The sequence below is a fragment of the Durio zibethinus genome, chromosome 12 (genome assembly GCF_047325235.1).
Source record: "Durio zibethinus cultivar Kanyao isolate XHJ-2024 chromosome 12, ASM4732523v1, whole genome shotgun sequence".
Taxonomy (NCBI): Eukaryota; Viridiplantae; Streptophyta; class Magnoliopsida; order Malvales; family Malvaceae; genus Durio; species Durio zibethinus.
In genome coordinates, this window is record NC_143173.1 from 4,656,564 (window position 1) to 4,672,464 (window position 15,901).

The following is a 15,901-nucleotide window of genomic DNA, read 5'->3' on the forward strand; positions in this document are numbered from 1 at the left end:
GGTAATTCATCTTCATTTGTTTCTACCAGAATCAGTGCTCCACCCAAAAAAATTTATTTCACCACGTATGAACCTTTCAATTGGGTGTTCATTTTCCTTCATTATCATGTTAGCTTGGCAGGATTCTTTTTAAGACTAGTTCACCTTCGCGAAAAGCATTTGGGTCATATCTTTTTGTCATACGCCCATATCATTCTTCTTTGATACATTTAACCATGTGAAAGTGCGCTAAGTCTTTTCTCTTTAATAAGATTTAACTGTTTAAAATGATTGTGAACCCACTCTGCTTCTTTCAGCTTTACTTCCATTAAAACTCTTAATGAAAAAATTTTCACCTCCATTGGTAGCATAACTTTTTTCCCTTATACTAGTGAAAAATAAGATGACTCTAGTAGAAGTGCGAACCGATGTTTTGTACACATATAGAGCAAAAGGTAATTTTTCATGCCAATCATTATAAGTGTTAGTCTTCTTTTTCAGTATCTTCTTGATATTTTTATTGGCCACTTCCACTACATCAATCATCTTGGGGCAATAAAATGCTAATTGTGGTGTTTTATCTTGAATTGTAAACATATGTTCTTCATCATTTTGTTATTCAAATTATTGGCATTATCAGAGATAATCCTTTCTGGGAGTTTATACCTGTAACTTATTTCTTTCTTGAGGAACTTACACACCATTATCCTTGTAATGTTGGCATAAGAAATTGCTTTAACCCATTTTGTGAAGTAATCAATTGTCACAAAGATGAAGTGATGCCCATTTAAAGCCTTTGGGGTAATGGGTCCAATCACATCCACTCCTCATATCAAAAATGGCCAAAGAAGTGCCAGCACATGCAATGAAACTGAAGGAGAGTGAATTTTGTTTGCATAAATTTGACGCTTATGGCATATTTTGGCATAATTAATGCATTCACTTTCCAATGCTAACCAAAATATCCTACCCTCATGACTTGTCTAGTTGTCATATGTTAGTTTGTGTGCACCCTACATATTCCCTCAAGCATTTCTTCAAGAATTTTTTTAGCTTTAGCAGTGTCTACAAATCTTAAAAGAATCTAATCCTAATTTTTTTTATACAAAATTATCCTATTAAGAATAAATCCCATTACCAATCTCTTGATTTTTCTTTTATTATTCTCAAAAGTGTGTTTTAGGTACTTTGGTATTTAATGTATTGCATGATATCATAATACCATAATTACCTATTAAATTCTTCCTCAACACTTAATTGGTGTGTTGGTGATTCTTGGGTTTGCATTCTAATGGGCTGAATTTTAGTGTTTGCATTTAATGTAAACATTGTAGCCAATGTAGCTAGTGCATTAGCGATTTAGTTTTCTTTCCTTGGGACATGCTAAAATTGAACCTTCTCACACTTTTTAATTTGTTTTGCTATATACTTGTGGTATAAGACTAACTTTTGGTCCCTTGTCTCCCATTCGCCTCGTAGTTTGTAAATAACCAAAGTTGAACCAGTATACACTTTTAGTGTCTTAATTCTCTTTTCAACTGCCATTTACAAACCCATAACTCAAGTTTCATATTTTGTCACATTATTGGTACAATTGAAACCTAACTTGGTAGTGCAGGGATAATAATATTCAGTTGGAGATATCAACACTATTGCAATACCATGCACCATGATGTTGGATACACCATTAATGAACATGTCCCATTCTTTTTCTATAGATTCTTCTTCTTTGACTTGTAATACTGCCTTTAAGCTTTTATCCGAGAACTTGAACTTCATGGGCTCATAATCATTGGTAGCGTGATCTGCGAGAAAGTTTGCTATTGGACTTCCTTTAATGGCCTTTTGTGCCACATATACAATGTTATATTTTGAAAGCATCACCTGCCATCTCACTATCCTTCTCGATAAAGACTATTTCATGAAGATGTACTTGAAAAGATCCAATGTTGACACTAGCCAAATCATATAATAAAGCATGTATTTTTTGAGCCTTTGCACAACCCACACCAATGCACAACATATTTTTTTTTCTAGCTGAGAGTACTTAGTTTGTACTCAGAAATTTCTTGCTCAAATAATAAATGACATGTTCTTTTTTACAAATTTCATCCCTTTGTTCCAATCTTGACACTAGCCAAGTTGTATGATAGAGTAAGTATTGTTTGAACCTATGCGCAACCCACACCAATGCATAATTCATTTTTCCCAACTGAGAGTACTTAGTTTTAGTTTTGTACTCAGTAAATTTCTTGATCAAATAAAAAAAGGCATACTCTTTTTTACCAATTTCATCCCTTTGTCCAAACACACATCTCATGAAATTCTCATGAATTGCCAAGTATAGAATCAAAGGTTTTTCAGCTACAAGTGGTACCAATATTGGTGGATTAGACAAACACTCATTTATTTTTTCAAATGTAGCCTGGCATTCTTTATTCCATTCACCAAAATGACTTTTTAGTGTAACTTAAAGATTGGATCACATTTCGAGGTAAGTTAAAAAATAAAATAGGAAATGTAATTCAACTTCTATAAGAACCCTTTTTTCTCTTTTTGTGTGCATGGCAGGGATAGGCTTTTGATAGCATGGCTTTTGTTTGGGCCAACTTCAATCCCCTTTTGCTAACTATAAATCCTAATAAGTTTTTTGATTTAGCCTTAAATGTACATTTTGTTTGATTTAGCTTGAGTTGATACTTTCATAACCTTTTGAAAAGCTTTCTAAGGTTGGCAATATGGTCTTCTTATTCACGAGATTTTGCTATCATATTATTAATATATTCCTCTATTTCTTTATGTATCATGTCATGAAAAAAAGTCACTATCACTTTTTAATATGTAACACCAATATTTTTCAATCCGAATGGCATAACCTTATAGCAAAAGATGCCCTACATTGTCACAAACATAGTTTCTTTCATGTCTTTTCGAGCCATTTTGATATAGTTATAACTAAAAAAGCTATCCATGAACGAGAACATGGAGTACTTGATAGTATTATCCATGAGAGCATCGATATAAGGAGGTAAAAAATTATCAATATGGGCTAGCTCTATTCAAATCTCGATAATCTATACATATCCTCACTTTTTTATCCTTTTTAGGGGCTAAGACTATACTGGCTACCTATTCGGAGTACTTGGCTACTTATAAAAAGCCAGCATCAAATTGTTTCTTAGCTTCTTGTTTGATTTTTAATAGCATCTTAGGTTTCATTTGCCTTAGCTTCTATTAGACTGGCCTGTATTTTGGCCTTAAAAACAGTCTATGCTTGACAATATCGATACTAAGCCCTGGCATGTCTTGATATGATCATGCAAAAACATCTATATATTTCCAAAGAAAATCTTTCAACTTTTCATTTTCAATGGGAACTGATGTGCTGACCTTAATTTTCTTTTTATTTTTCTCACCCCCTAAATTAATCGTGTCTATAGCTTTCTGTGCGATTCTGTCAATTTTTTTCTTGTTACACTAATCTTAAATTATCAGGAGGTCAAACGTAGTCCTCTGAATCGTCATCATTGTCAAGCTCATCGATGTGGATGAGATTTTTAAAATTGAACCTAGAGTTACTATAGGAACCATCCATAATGTTCATTATTTAGAGTCATAAAAATAGATAATATTGCAAAGGTATATGGGGATATATTGATGGAAGCAAATTGTAAAAGTAGTTTATGGTAAGAAATGAAGAAAAAAAATGGAAATGTTGAGTAAAGAATGCATCACATTTGTCATTTTATTAATGATGATGAAAATTAAGCCCATACAAACTTCATGCATGCCTTTAGGTAGAGGCAATTAGGGATCCATTTATTATATTAACTAGGTTCAAGGATAACAAAAACAAAACAAGCTGCATCTTTTATTGGGCTTTAGAATTCATAGCCAAAAGGATAAACAAAAACATCTTCATCCATTTTCTTCTCTTCTCTTTCCTTCATTATTTCTATTTGCATCTTGAAAAAAGCCACCTCTAAACTTTCTACTGGGTTCTTATTCCTCATCTTCGTCGATCTAGGGTGAACATACTCATCATAGCGAAATGTATCATAAAGATAAGAAAACTTCATTTTACTCCCATTCAGCTCTTGCCTTTTAAGGTATGCCATTCTCCTTTCTCTTTTTTTCAGCAACATTTTCTTTTTGTCAGCAATAGTAGGTTTATAACCTAGGCCAAACCTCTCATTATGTTCAGCAACAATGGACATCTTTTTCATTCCTTATAAATTTTTACCTAGGCCATTTTCAGGTTGCCACTCTATTCCAATTATTTGTTTAACTACCATCATTATGGTTTTTGACAAACGTGGGACTGGTATTCTTTAGCCTTCTCCTACATTGGTAGCATTAACAACTTCAAAAGCTCTAAATGAGCATTCTAGTGCCTCATCCGTAGCCTCAACATAAGAAGTGGTCAAAGTTTTAGTTATTAGTAAATCTTTTTCTCTATTTAAACAAATTTATATTCCTTCAACAATGAATTTTACTTTTTGATGTAGGAATGATGGTACAACACCTGCTAAATGACTCCAAAACCTATTTAGCAAGCAACTATAAGACTAAAAAATTTCATCACTTGAAATTTCACATTAAAAATACGTGGGCCTATTTGTAATGGAATCTTAATGTCTCATAGCACTTCTTTTTGAAATCCATCAAAAGCCCATACCATCATATGACTATTCTTTATATAAGATGGATCAACAAGCAATTTTACCAGTGTGGTCATAGGCGTGACATTAATTGATAACCTATTGTCAATAAGTACCTTTTTCATTGTATGCATTTTGCACTTAACGATGATATGAAAAGCTTTCACATTGTCTCATCCTTCAGGTGATATTTCATCATTGTTGAAGGATATGAAATTTGCAGCTATTTATTTCCAACAATATGATCCAAATTTTCAACTGAAATATTATGTTCCATATAAGCCTAGTTCAATACTTTTAGCAAGGCATTACAGTGTGACTTAGAATTCAGTAGTAGCGATAATAAGGAAATGTAAGTTGACATCTTGTTCAACTAGTCAATAACTCTATATTCACTATGCTTGATATTTTAAGAAACTCACAGGCTTATTTTTCTATCATTGGTTTTTTGATTTGCACCTTTAGGCCTACCATTGGGTGAGCTATTTCATTTTTCTGTTTGTTTTCTCTCATTTTATCCTTGCCTTTTTTTAGCTTTTTCCAACATTTTTAAAATGTAACATTGAACACTCATGGTCATCTATCCTATGCCTATTATGTTCATTACATTACCTGAGTTGTTCAGAATAGTATTGGTATTAGGCTTTTAAATCTCAACATAGTAATCATATTTTTAAGAGACTATCTTGTCATTTTCATAAGGGAAAGGGTTAGGGACATAAACTGCCAATGCTACCTTGAGAAGAGAGATAGGTTCCATCACCATGGGCTTTGGTTTTTATCATAGAAAATAGTTAATGGCTTAAAGATAAAAGTTTAGCTACAAGGCTCTCTCACTGTCACATTCACATTTTCATCAGATTCAACATAGAATTCTATCATATATGCATCCATCAAATTTTGTAGCAATTGGTAAAAAGCTTCACATTCTTGAATGAAGTGTCTTAACACTTCTCCATGATACTCGCAAACATGAGCAAGATCATGATATTTATCAACATTCTGAGATACTGCTTGAATGATATTTGTCTTCACTAAATAGTTATATACCCATTCGTAGGGAGTCTTTACCTCGACCCATCTTTTAATTCTTACCTTTTATTAATTGCCCATAGCATTTACCACTTCCTTAGCATGATTCGAAATAAGTTTCCCACTGACATTCGGTTTGTTCTTTGTATCAAAATTTAACTTTCCATTTTTTATCAAACCCTACACCTTGTTCTTGAAGGCCTTGCAGTTTTCAATGGAATGTCTCACATTCTTGAAATGGTAATTGCATCGAGCGATGGGGTCATACCATTTAGGATATAGTGGTTTCAGAGGTTGTAGGCATATAAGGGCGATGAGATGGACTTTTAGCAACTATGGGTATAAATTTGTATAAGACATCGAGATTAGATCAAACTGGGTCTTTTCTTGATTACTACATAAACTCCCCTAGTTATGTGCTTGGTTGGTTTATGGGGCAAAAGACTGAGTTTCTAAAGTAAAGATGTAATTAAGCATTGGGGATGGAAATCTGGCTGATATGGTGGTTGATAAGGATAGGGTCCTTGTGACACTTGGTTTATAGAAAGATAATAAGATTGGTAAGTTGGGTAAAGCTAATATGATGTGAATGGTTTGGGTAACGTGCCCTTAGAAGCCACTGTGTGAGTTTTTCATTCTTTTTTTTTTGGGCTTATTATTTTTATGGTAGTCAATGAATCATGCCTCTCAATTTTGTTAATTTTGATAGCATTTTTATCATCTCACCAAAAATTACCATGCTGACAATTTTTGGTGGCATTTCCCACCAATTCTTGTTGTATGGCATTTTCAGAGTACTAACAAACAACACTATTATATCTTTTATGGTCAATGGTGGCTGTACCTAAGCCACCATATCTTTCTATTGATGGGCGTACTCTTTATAGGTTTTTATGCCCTTTTTTTTTATATTTTAGAGTGACAACCTGTTAGAAACCACGTTTACCAAATGTTTGTAATGGGTGATAAAAGCTAAGGTCGACAATCCAACCCGTCCCCCGATAGGTTTCAACCCGACCCGACACCTTAGGGTCGATTTTTGTTTTTAAAAATTGGATTTCGGGTCGGGTTGGGTTCGAGTTTTAGGCAAACTGATCCGACCCAATATTTATATAAAAATTAATTTTTTAATTTATATATATTTATATATTTATATTTAAAAAATAATATTTTATATTTAAAAAATAATATTTTATTAATTTGGATCGAGTCGGGTCCGGTCGGGTATGATTTATACAAATGTCGGGTCGAGATCGGGTATGAAAAAAATAAAAAAAATTTCGAGTCAGGTCCAGTTCGGGTTTGATAGATAAAAAGTTGGGTCGGGTTCGGGGCAAGCAAAAACTCATCCCGATCCGACCCAACCTGTTGCCAACCCTAATGAAAGCCTATGCCAAATCTTCCTAAAAGTGGAACCAGCTCCTATCTAGTTGCATGTTCCACCTAGCTATTAATCTAGTTAAACTATCTTGAAAGCAATAGATTTGGAGTTTATCATTATGAGTGTATCCAATCATTTTTTGACAAATCATGGTAATGTGAGTAGCAAGACATTTGGTCCTATCATATTTTTCAAAGTCAAGAACTTTGAATTTTGTTAAAATAATCAAGTTAGGTACCAGGTTGAGTTCATTGGCATCAATACTTTCAAAAATGTCATTTCCTTCAATTGCCTTTAATCGTTCCTCGAGAACTTGTATTTGTTTTGTATGTCTGCATTTTCAACAAGCTTCGATAGATTTCTTAGTTTTTCTTGCTCCTTATGGTCATCTAGGTTAAGAACCATGATAGGGTCAGTAAGATTAGACCCTGGGTTAATATGGATGTGGGCTAGTTGTTGGCCAATTAAAAGGCCTCTATAAATAAATGGTTGTCTTTCTACAAGGTGTTAATATGCTCTATAAGAAGTTTACGCATGCAGTGGAATGAAGCCTGTTGGATACATAGGTTCCTTGGTATTGATTTCTTCACGTGGCTCAGATGCCCCAACAACCCCTTTTCTTTTTGACATATCTAACAACAATTGCTTTAGTTCTGACATCTGCTTATCCAAGCTTTCTTGCATTAATGCCATTCTTTCCTTAATTTCCTTTTGGGCCTTTTTAACCTTTTCGATTCGGCTTAACTGTTTGTTTTCCATATTTCTAACCTACACCGGTGTATTTTATATACATAGGATGGACTGAGTTAGATTCTTAGATCGAGATATCCTTGAACTTTTATTTATTAATTATTATAAGTCAAAATCACATGGTATGAAATCAATGTCATTTGCCATAAAAGGGATTTCTTAAAGTCTTCTGATATTTAGGTAAGATTTTTAAGAGATCTTTTTTTTAATCTAACAACATCTAGGTAGAATTTTGAGAAATATTTCTCTACTTAGAATTCTCATAATATTTCTTAAAATTTGGTATAATATTTATCCACAAAAAGTAATTATTGAAAAGCCCTCTGATATCTAGGTAAGGTCTCAATTATTATTTTCACATAACTATATTAACCATTTCTTTAATATATATAAAAACCAATTTTCAAAATTATTGAAACACAAACTCACATTTTTATTTCATTATACTATACAGTACAAGATAAATAAATCATGCCAATGTCATCCATAGTCTTACTTTATATACATCTAACCTTACATTTATCATGTCCATTATTATTTACCACCATTATTTCTTTTTTGAAAAGAAATTAAGAAAGAAATAAATTCCATTTTTTATTATTTTTACAAAGGAAAATTTCCTTTAATCCTCCAATATTTAGGTAGAATTTGAGAAAATTTATCCTTGAAAACGTGATTTGGATTCCGTCTAATATTTAGGCAAGGTTTCCAAGATCATCATTTTTTTTAATAAAACATTTTTTAAAAACATTATGCAATTAAGAGATAGTCAATAACATATACAATGAATATGGTAACAAATATCATAAAAACATTCACACGAGGATTATAAGGAAAGTAAGTGCCACAAAATGAATACAATATACCACAAATCATGCAATAGACATAACTAACCAATTTTAATCTTTTTATTTATTATTATTATTAACTTTATTTTTTAGTGAAGGAAAATCTCCTTAAATTCTTCAATATCTAAGCAAAATTTAAGAGAATTAATCTTTTAAAATATGATTTGGATTCCCTTCAATATCTAGTTAGGATTTCCAATACCATCATATTTTTTTTTTAATAAAAACATCATTAGGTAGGGATTCCAATATCATTTTTTCCCTATAAAAACATCACATTTTTCTTTTCTTTTTTCTTTTTATATAATACTGCTATTATTAGTTCCTTAATCAAACTCATACAATAATTAAATGGCAAGAAAAAATATTCCCAAACTGTTCTACGTCAAAATACCCGTTCTCAACATCATTTTTTTATTAGTTTCCTTTTTCCTTTATTGTTTATCATTTCTTATACATTGATTTAATTGTGAGAAAAAAGAAAAAAAGGGCTAACTGCATGGCAATCCCTAAAACTACAAGCTCTATATCATAACTTTAAAGATTCTTGAGGCTCACATTCTTGAAACCGTTTCACCATTATAAAAGCAATCCTTAATAAGGAATGAAACTTTGAAAACTCATGATCAACCTTAAAGAAAGGCAAAAGCTACCCGAGCATGGACTCCAAAACCTTTTTTTTTTGTTTACCACAATTATAGGGCATTCAAGACAGTGCATGCACCTTTCACGTGAAAAACAAATGTCCAAGGAGGAAGACATAACTTTTTTAGTAGAAACTAAAATTGAAGCCATCAACAACCCAGCTGCCCTTTTTTTTTTTTTAAAGTATGCCCAAATAGTATATGGCTTTCAAAATTCCATGGTAGGAGAAGAAGACCAAACTTTAAGCCTAGACCATTTTCATTGGATATCAATAGACACAAGCAAAACTTAGGAAGCTTCGGGCTTTCATGCAGCAAACGCAAAAACAATAAACACAAGGATAGAGTTTTATGCTCCTAGATATAAACCCTTCGCAAGAAAAAAAAAGACACAGAATGAAGCATTAAGCTTTTATAACCAACTCATGCATAGATAATATGAAAAACAAGCAAATGAAAAAATGAAACAAGCTTGAAGACCCCCTTGTTTTATGTTGCTTTCTTCCCTTGTTTTTAAAGATGTGCTTGTTTATTTTTCCTTTACTAAAACCCTTTTAATGTTCCCCTTTTTCTAAGCTTCAAAAGGTATCATCTTTGTGAAGAAAGGTTTTTTTTTTTATGAATCATGATTGTAGCATTAAACTTTCAAGAATGATCAAGATTTGAACTAGCCTAAAACTACATCAAAGGTTGGATTTTTTATGTTTTTAAAACTTTTTAACAACTTTAAGACCTTATTCTGCCTCATTTCTTTGAAAGCTCTCTTTTTTATAAAAAAAAAAGATATTTTCATCCCAAACCATCAACCATGACTCAATTTTAAAGATTGAAGCTATAAGATTTTCAAGCTCGAAGTCAATTACAGCCAGAATCTCTTTCACCCCATCATGAACCTGCTTTCCATTAGCACGAACACTATCCTTAATTTGTTTATAGTCTTCCTTTAACATCAAATTTAACTAAAAGGTAACTTTAGAATAATCTTTTCCTGTAATAAAAGAAGGGATTAAGTCATCTGTTGCCTGACCTATAAGCTGACTTCTCTTTGGCTCCATCCTATAACTCCCTAAACTATAGCCCTAAAACTAGAAAAAGACATGATAAAAAAAAAAAACAAAGGAAAAAGAAACATATCAAGAAAACATGAAGAAAGAAAAATTAATTGAAAGAAGCTAAAAAATTTTAAATCGACTAAATCATTCAGTTTAAGAATAAAAAGGCTGTAAAGTAAAAAATGAAGGCTTCAAAAGACCTTTTATGTAGCAAACACTGAGATCAGATGCATGCTTCGGATCATGCCATGTGTTCCAAATAGTTATTAAGGAAGACCCTTTGCATTCCAACTCTGATTTTTTAATCGTCTAATTTCCTTTCTCATTGAATGCAACTTTAAGATAACAAAGAGGCAAATCAGTCATTCCACTTACTCAGACCAGTCAAATTGATCAAAAACTCAAGTTAGACCCATCAAACACCACGTCAACCCTATGTTAAACCAAAAAATCAAATTTCAACACCAAGAAAAAACATAAATCTCACATCAATCAACACTACATTAGACACATAAATTAGGTCAACAATTACTCATAAAATTACTTGGTCCAACTTTTGCCCACCTCGACATTGGGTCACTCACCTTGGTAACCCTAAAATGGACCAATTTAGTATATAATTCAAAAACCACCCAAAAGGCTGAGCTTGACATTATCAAGCACAATCAGGTTTACACATACCAAATCGACCAAGTTTATACTCAATAGTTTGATATTCAGACTACTTGGTAGGGGGATAGAATGTTAGAGGCATTTTTGGGTCCAAAGGGAAAAATGATCTTTTTCCTAGTTAGAGATTGTCAATGGATAGCTAAAGGTATTTTTTACTTTTAGGCCCAACTGACGTGTACATTGCTACGTTAGCTCAGTCATGTCACCAATTTACCTCACAGATCCCTTACTTTTCATCTATAAATAAGGCCATCCAGTAACTATCTAATCATCTAGCTTTCTTCTACTTTCTCTTTATTTTACTCTTTTTCTTACCTTTTATAGCTGACTTTTGACTTGAGTGTCAGAGTGTAAACGTAGGGAACACTTCCTGCCTTTGCCTTTAATCGTTCTCTTTTTTTCTTTTGTAATTTCAAGGTTTTATCCCTAAGTTCGAAGCTCAACACAAACAATATAGTTGAGCGATCAAGTAAAACTTATATTTTTAAGATTTAAGAGGTCATTTTAGATTAAAGTCATAACCAACTTTAGATAAGTAACTTTTTCTAAGACCAACTTATTAATATAAATCATTTAGAATTTAAAAGGTCATTTAGGATTAAAGTCATAATGAATTTTGATAAGTAACTTTTTGTGAGATCAACTTAATTTGGATCTAGTTGGCTTTTGGGAAGGTCACGGTGATGCAAGGCTTTTAGGATCTTTAAAATTGGTTTTATGTTGGTACATGTACTTTTTGATAAAAATTTATGTTCAATATTTGTTTAAATTATATTATTTTTAATTATTTTTATCAATTATAAGTTAATTTCAGTGTGCATTATAAACCTTAAAATGAAATAATAAACATCTTCATTATTTTTTTACTAGTGGAAAGGATTTTTTAAGGAGCAGGTTAATTTTTTTCACATTCTATTTCTTATATGCAAACAAATAGTAATCAAATTTGAGTTAAGAAAAATTAATTAAGTTATAATATCATTCATAATATATAGAAGTGTAATCGAGTCAAATCAATATAGTAAAAAATTTGAGTTCGAGCTCGACTAGAAATTTACTACTTAAAACTTGGTTTGAACTTGATCAAGTTTTAGATTTTAAGTTTGAACTCAATTTAAAATAAATATCGAGTTACTCAAATTTGTTTGATTAAACTCATTTACTGAATAAAAAATGAATTGGATTCCCAAGTTTGACTTCAAACTTGAGTTCAAACTTGAATTGTTATATATAAAGGGAAAATAATAAAATTTTAATCAAAACAATAAAAATATATATTAAAATATATCTAAATTCAATTAAGCTCGTAAATTATTCGAGTTAAGCATTAAAACAGTTATATTTGACTTGTTCGATAATTTGAATCGTTCAAGTTTGACTTGATAATGATTAAATTAAATTTAAATTTTATTCGAGCTTAAAAACACTATAAATCATTTACACCTAATAATATACTCTACTTTCAGTTCAAACAAACATGAAAATCAAATCAAAGTGAAAAAGGGAGGGGGACCAATTTGCTGTTGAAGCATAGGCCAGTAGGGCCATTGCCAAAACTAGTTAGAAGAAAGAAAGTAATGGAACCAAAAGTGATTTCCGCATAGCACTGAAAAAAAATCAAATTGTAGGAAGAGACATTGAGTTACTATTCATGCACTTTGTTACCGTTCTTATAAAATATAAATGCCACAGTTGTAAAAGTTGGATCTTTTGAATAAGATGGTCGGCAGCAAGAATAATCTCCACAAACGGCGAAAGGAGATCTTTCTAAAATGAAAATTTTCTCTTTTTTTTATAGGTAATTTTTTTGACAAAAACATTGTGTGGCTCAAAATCTTCATTCACTAAAATAAATGAAAAAAAAAAAAAACCACTAGATAATATTTATTTTTTTAATTGATTTAACTGCTCAATTGATTTTTTTTGAAAATCCACGTATAACCCGTGAGATATTGTCACAAAATGCCCCTCTTATTTTGGTAGCTACTTTTTTTGAATCATTATTACGGTGGATCCAATACAAGTGATCAGTACTCACATGTGACTTAAATGAATGTAGCCTGAACCAAAACCTTTCATATCCAAGCTGTTCTCATTAAATCAACTAAATCATGTTGCCAAAATAAGGGAAAAATAAATGAAGAGAGAGGTCAAGCTATGATTTGCACAAAAATAAAATAGGATAGTTATATATGAACTATTTTATAAGGTCATGTTAAAATTGCCAACCCATTTGATTGTTATAGGTTGTTTAAGCAGCAAATGGGTTGTTGCACCTTTTTTTTTTTTTTTGTTTACATAAAAGTTTACTCTTCTCAAGGCAACAAATACAAATGTGGCTCTAAACCATGCTGCCATGTCTAAATCCCCTCATCCTCAACAAAATGTTCCTCTTGGTTTCTTTTCGAGAAAATAAGTCATACTCACAAAAACTACAAAATTCTAATGGGGATTTCGTGCACTGTAATCTATGACAAAATAAATTAAGATAAAATGCAGAGAAACACATTAATAGCTCTTGAAAAATATTAACAGCACCACTTTGCAATTGTAGCAATGTAGTAACTAGGGCTTAATTGCCTCCACCCAACTTCCACCCACCCTAATATTTCTGCTGTATATACCTACATGCATTAATATCACATCACTCTTATCCACCAAAGTCACCAACATTTAGAACAACTCAGAGTTAGTTGATTCATGTAATTAATATGTAATTATTTTTGAAAAGTATCATCTAACAATTTTGAGATTTAAACCTTAATCTAACAATTTTGATATTCAAATCTTATTAATTGTAATCTTTTTCTTTATCTTCACATGATATCTTTTATAAAAAAATCACCAACTTTTAAATCTCAGCTATTTACAGGACTTTCTACATACAAAAAACTCATGTTTTTAAGGTGATTTATATAACATAACACCCCACCTCCCTCTCTCTCTCTCTCTCTCTCTCTCTCTCTGGTCCTCCCTCCCCAGATGCCCCCACTATTCAAAGAATTGGACCACCCGAATCAAAGCATGATCTACTGGAAATTGGCAAGATACTATATGCCAACCCGGATTTTGTTTTCCCCGGCGCCACATAGCTAAGTGCTAAAAATGTACTGATTTGCAAAAGACTCCGTAATGTGGTAGGCACAAAAAGCCAAACTACAAAGTTAATTCTAGCAATTCACTTTCACTTGACTTAAGATACTGTGCAAGATCAAGTGTGAAGCATGATTGAAACAGCAGAAACATTAGTACAATTAAAAAAGGAATAAGATAAACAAAAACTGTCCAAAAAAAAAATTGATATTAAAAAATAAGATTCTCGTACATTTTTTCCAAGTTGCATTCTGCATCACACCCCACTAATAAATTAAACATATGAATAAAAGGGTAAACAATAGTAAAATAATAGACATCTTGAGTCTTTGTCATGACTAACACTTCTACCCCACTGAGCACTAACATTAATTTATATCCTAAAGAAAATAAAAATAACCTTGTCATAAGACTCAGTAGCTTCATAAACAAGGGCAATGTTTCCTTAATTATCCATATCTCTTTCCAGGCAAAGCTACTTACTTGAAAAAACAAAAATTATAGACAAATTCCACTGGAGATAGACAAAAAACTAACCTGGAAATAGCAATCTCTCTATGAAATTTATAAACAAACAAATGAAGAAAACAGATGTTCTTTTCCTCCCATTTCACACTCTCAACAGAATCAAGATATTTTTTACTCCTAAATTGAAACAAACCACAATTATGAAATATAGATAAAATAAAACTTTAAATTAGAGATGACATCCAAAGCAATTACAGGTCTTGGGAGTGAAAGAACAGAAACCAAAAGGTCTGTTTGGAATGTTGCAATTGATTGCATAGCAACAAGGAGATGGCAAGCAAACCCCTCTAGATCCACCACAGCATGTACAAACAGCACATATCTGGAAACTCCTTAACCTTATTCTGCTTTCATTAAACATCATCATGTTCTCTATCTTTTCTTCCACCAATGGAACCATTTCTGAAGACCCATTTACCTTCAAATCAAGAAACCAACTTCAAATCCATAATAATAAATAAAAAGTTCAAATCTTGGACATGATAAGCAAAGGGATCCATGCATTCAAAGCAAGGTTTTTCACTTACTTGGGCCATGCTTGTAGCTTCATTGTAATTGAAGACATAAGCTGAAAAGAGCAGAAAGAGGAGAAAAAGAGTGACCCTATAGGCAGATTTCATGTTTCTGGAAGTGCGTTTTTGTTTTTGTGATTTGCTAAATAGGTTGTAAAAGAAAAGAAAAAGCGAAATATGATGTATAAGAATGTGAAATGGGTATTGATACTTTTCTTGGGTTGGTTTTGTAAAGAACAACTCGGAGCATTTGGTTTGTTTGATTTGGTGTAAATCATAAATGAAAAAAGAATTGTCCTTTTGAACACCTATTTCTTGGTGGTGCTAAATTGAGTACATCTTAAATGGGATTTAGCTAGTAGAGAATAGAAAAACAAGGAAAAAAAATTTTTTGGTGGAATTATTTGAAGAGAGAGAGAGAGAGAGAGAGAAAGAGTTTGGGTTTTGAGTACAAATTTATTTTTGCACCTCGGAGAGTGCGAGTCAGTAGTAAGGAGGAAGCATATGCTGATGACGCTGCCGCTGCCTTTCATTTTAAGCAAGATACGATTATACACGAAATGAAAATAATTTGAGAAATATGTTTTTGTGTTTAGTTGTGCATGTTACGTAGTTGTTTGAGACGTTTAATATGTTTAAAATATAAAAATATATATTTAATTAGATTATTTCATAAGAATATATGTTTATTACGTATAAGATATGTAAAATGCATTTAATTGTATATAAACAATATTAATATATATAAA

The 15,901-nt window shown here is 31.8% G+C and overlaps 1 protein-coding gene across 1 annotated transcript; it reads right to left on the reverse strand.

Moving 5' to 3' along the window:
• Positions 1–14,290: 14,290 nt before the first annotated feature.
• Positions 14,291–15,611, reverse strand: LOC111297057 (uncharacterized). Its single transcript, XM_022891648.2, has 2 exons — positions 15,168–15,611; positions 14,291–15,058 (listed from the first exon to the last, which is right to left on the reverse strand). Exons 1-2 carry the CDS (start codon positions 15,258–15,260, stop codon positions 14,810–14,812), a joined length of 342 nt encoding a protein of 113 aa, XP_022747383.1. The 5' UTR covers positions 15,261–15,611; the 3' UTR covers positions 14,291–14,809.
• Between the last annotated feature and the right edge of the window lie 290 nt (positions 15,612–15,901).

Bases quoted from the DNA above. Each gene is read 5' to 3' on its own strand.
- LOC111297057 (XM_022891648.2), bottom strand. From the start codon at position 15,260: ATGAAATCTGCCTATAGGGTCACTCTTTTTCTCCTCTTTCTGCTCTTT. The intron at 15,059-15,167 runs GTAAGTGAAAAA...CTTGATTTGAAG, and splicing joins AAGCTACAAGCATGGCCCAA to GTAAATGGGTCTTCAGAAAT.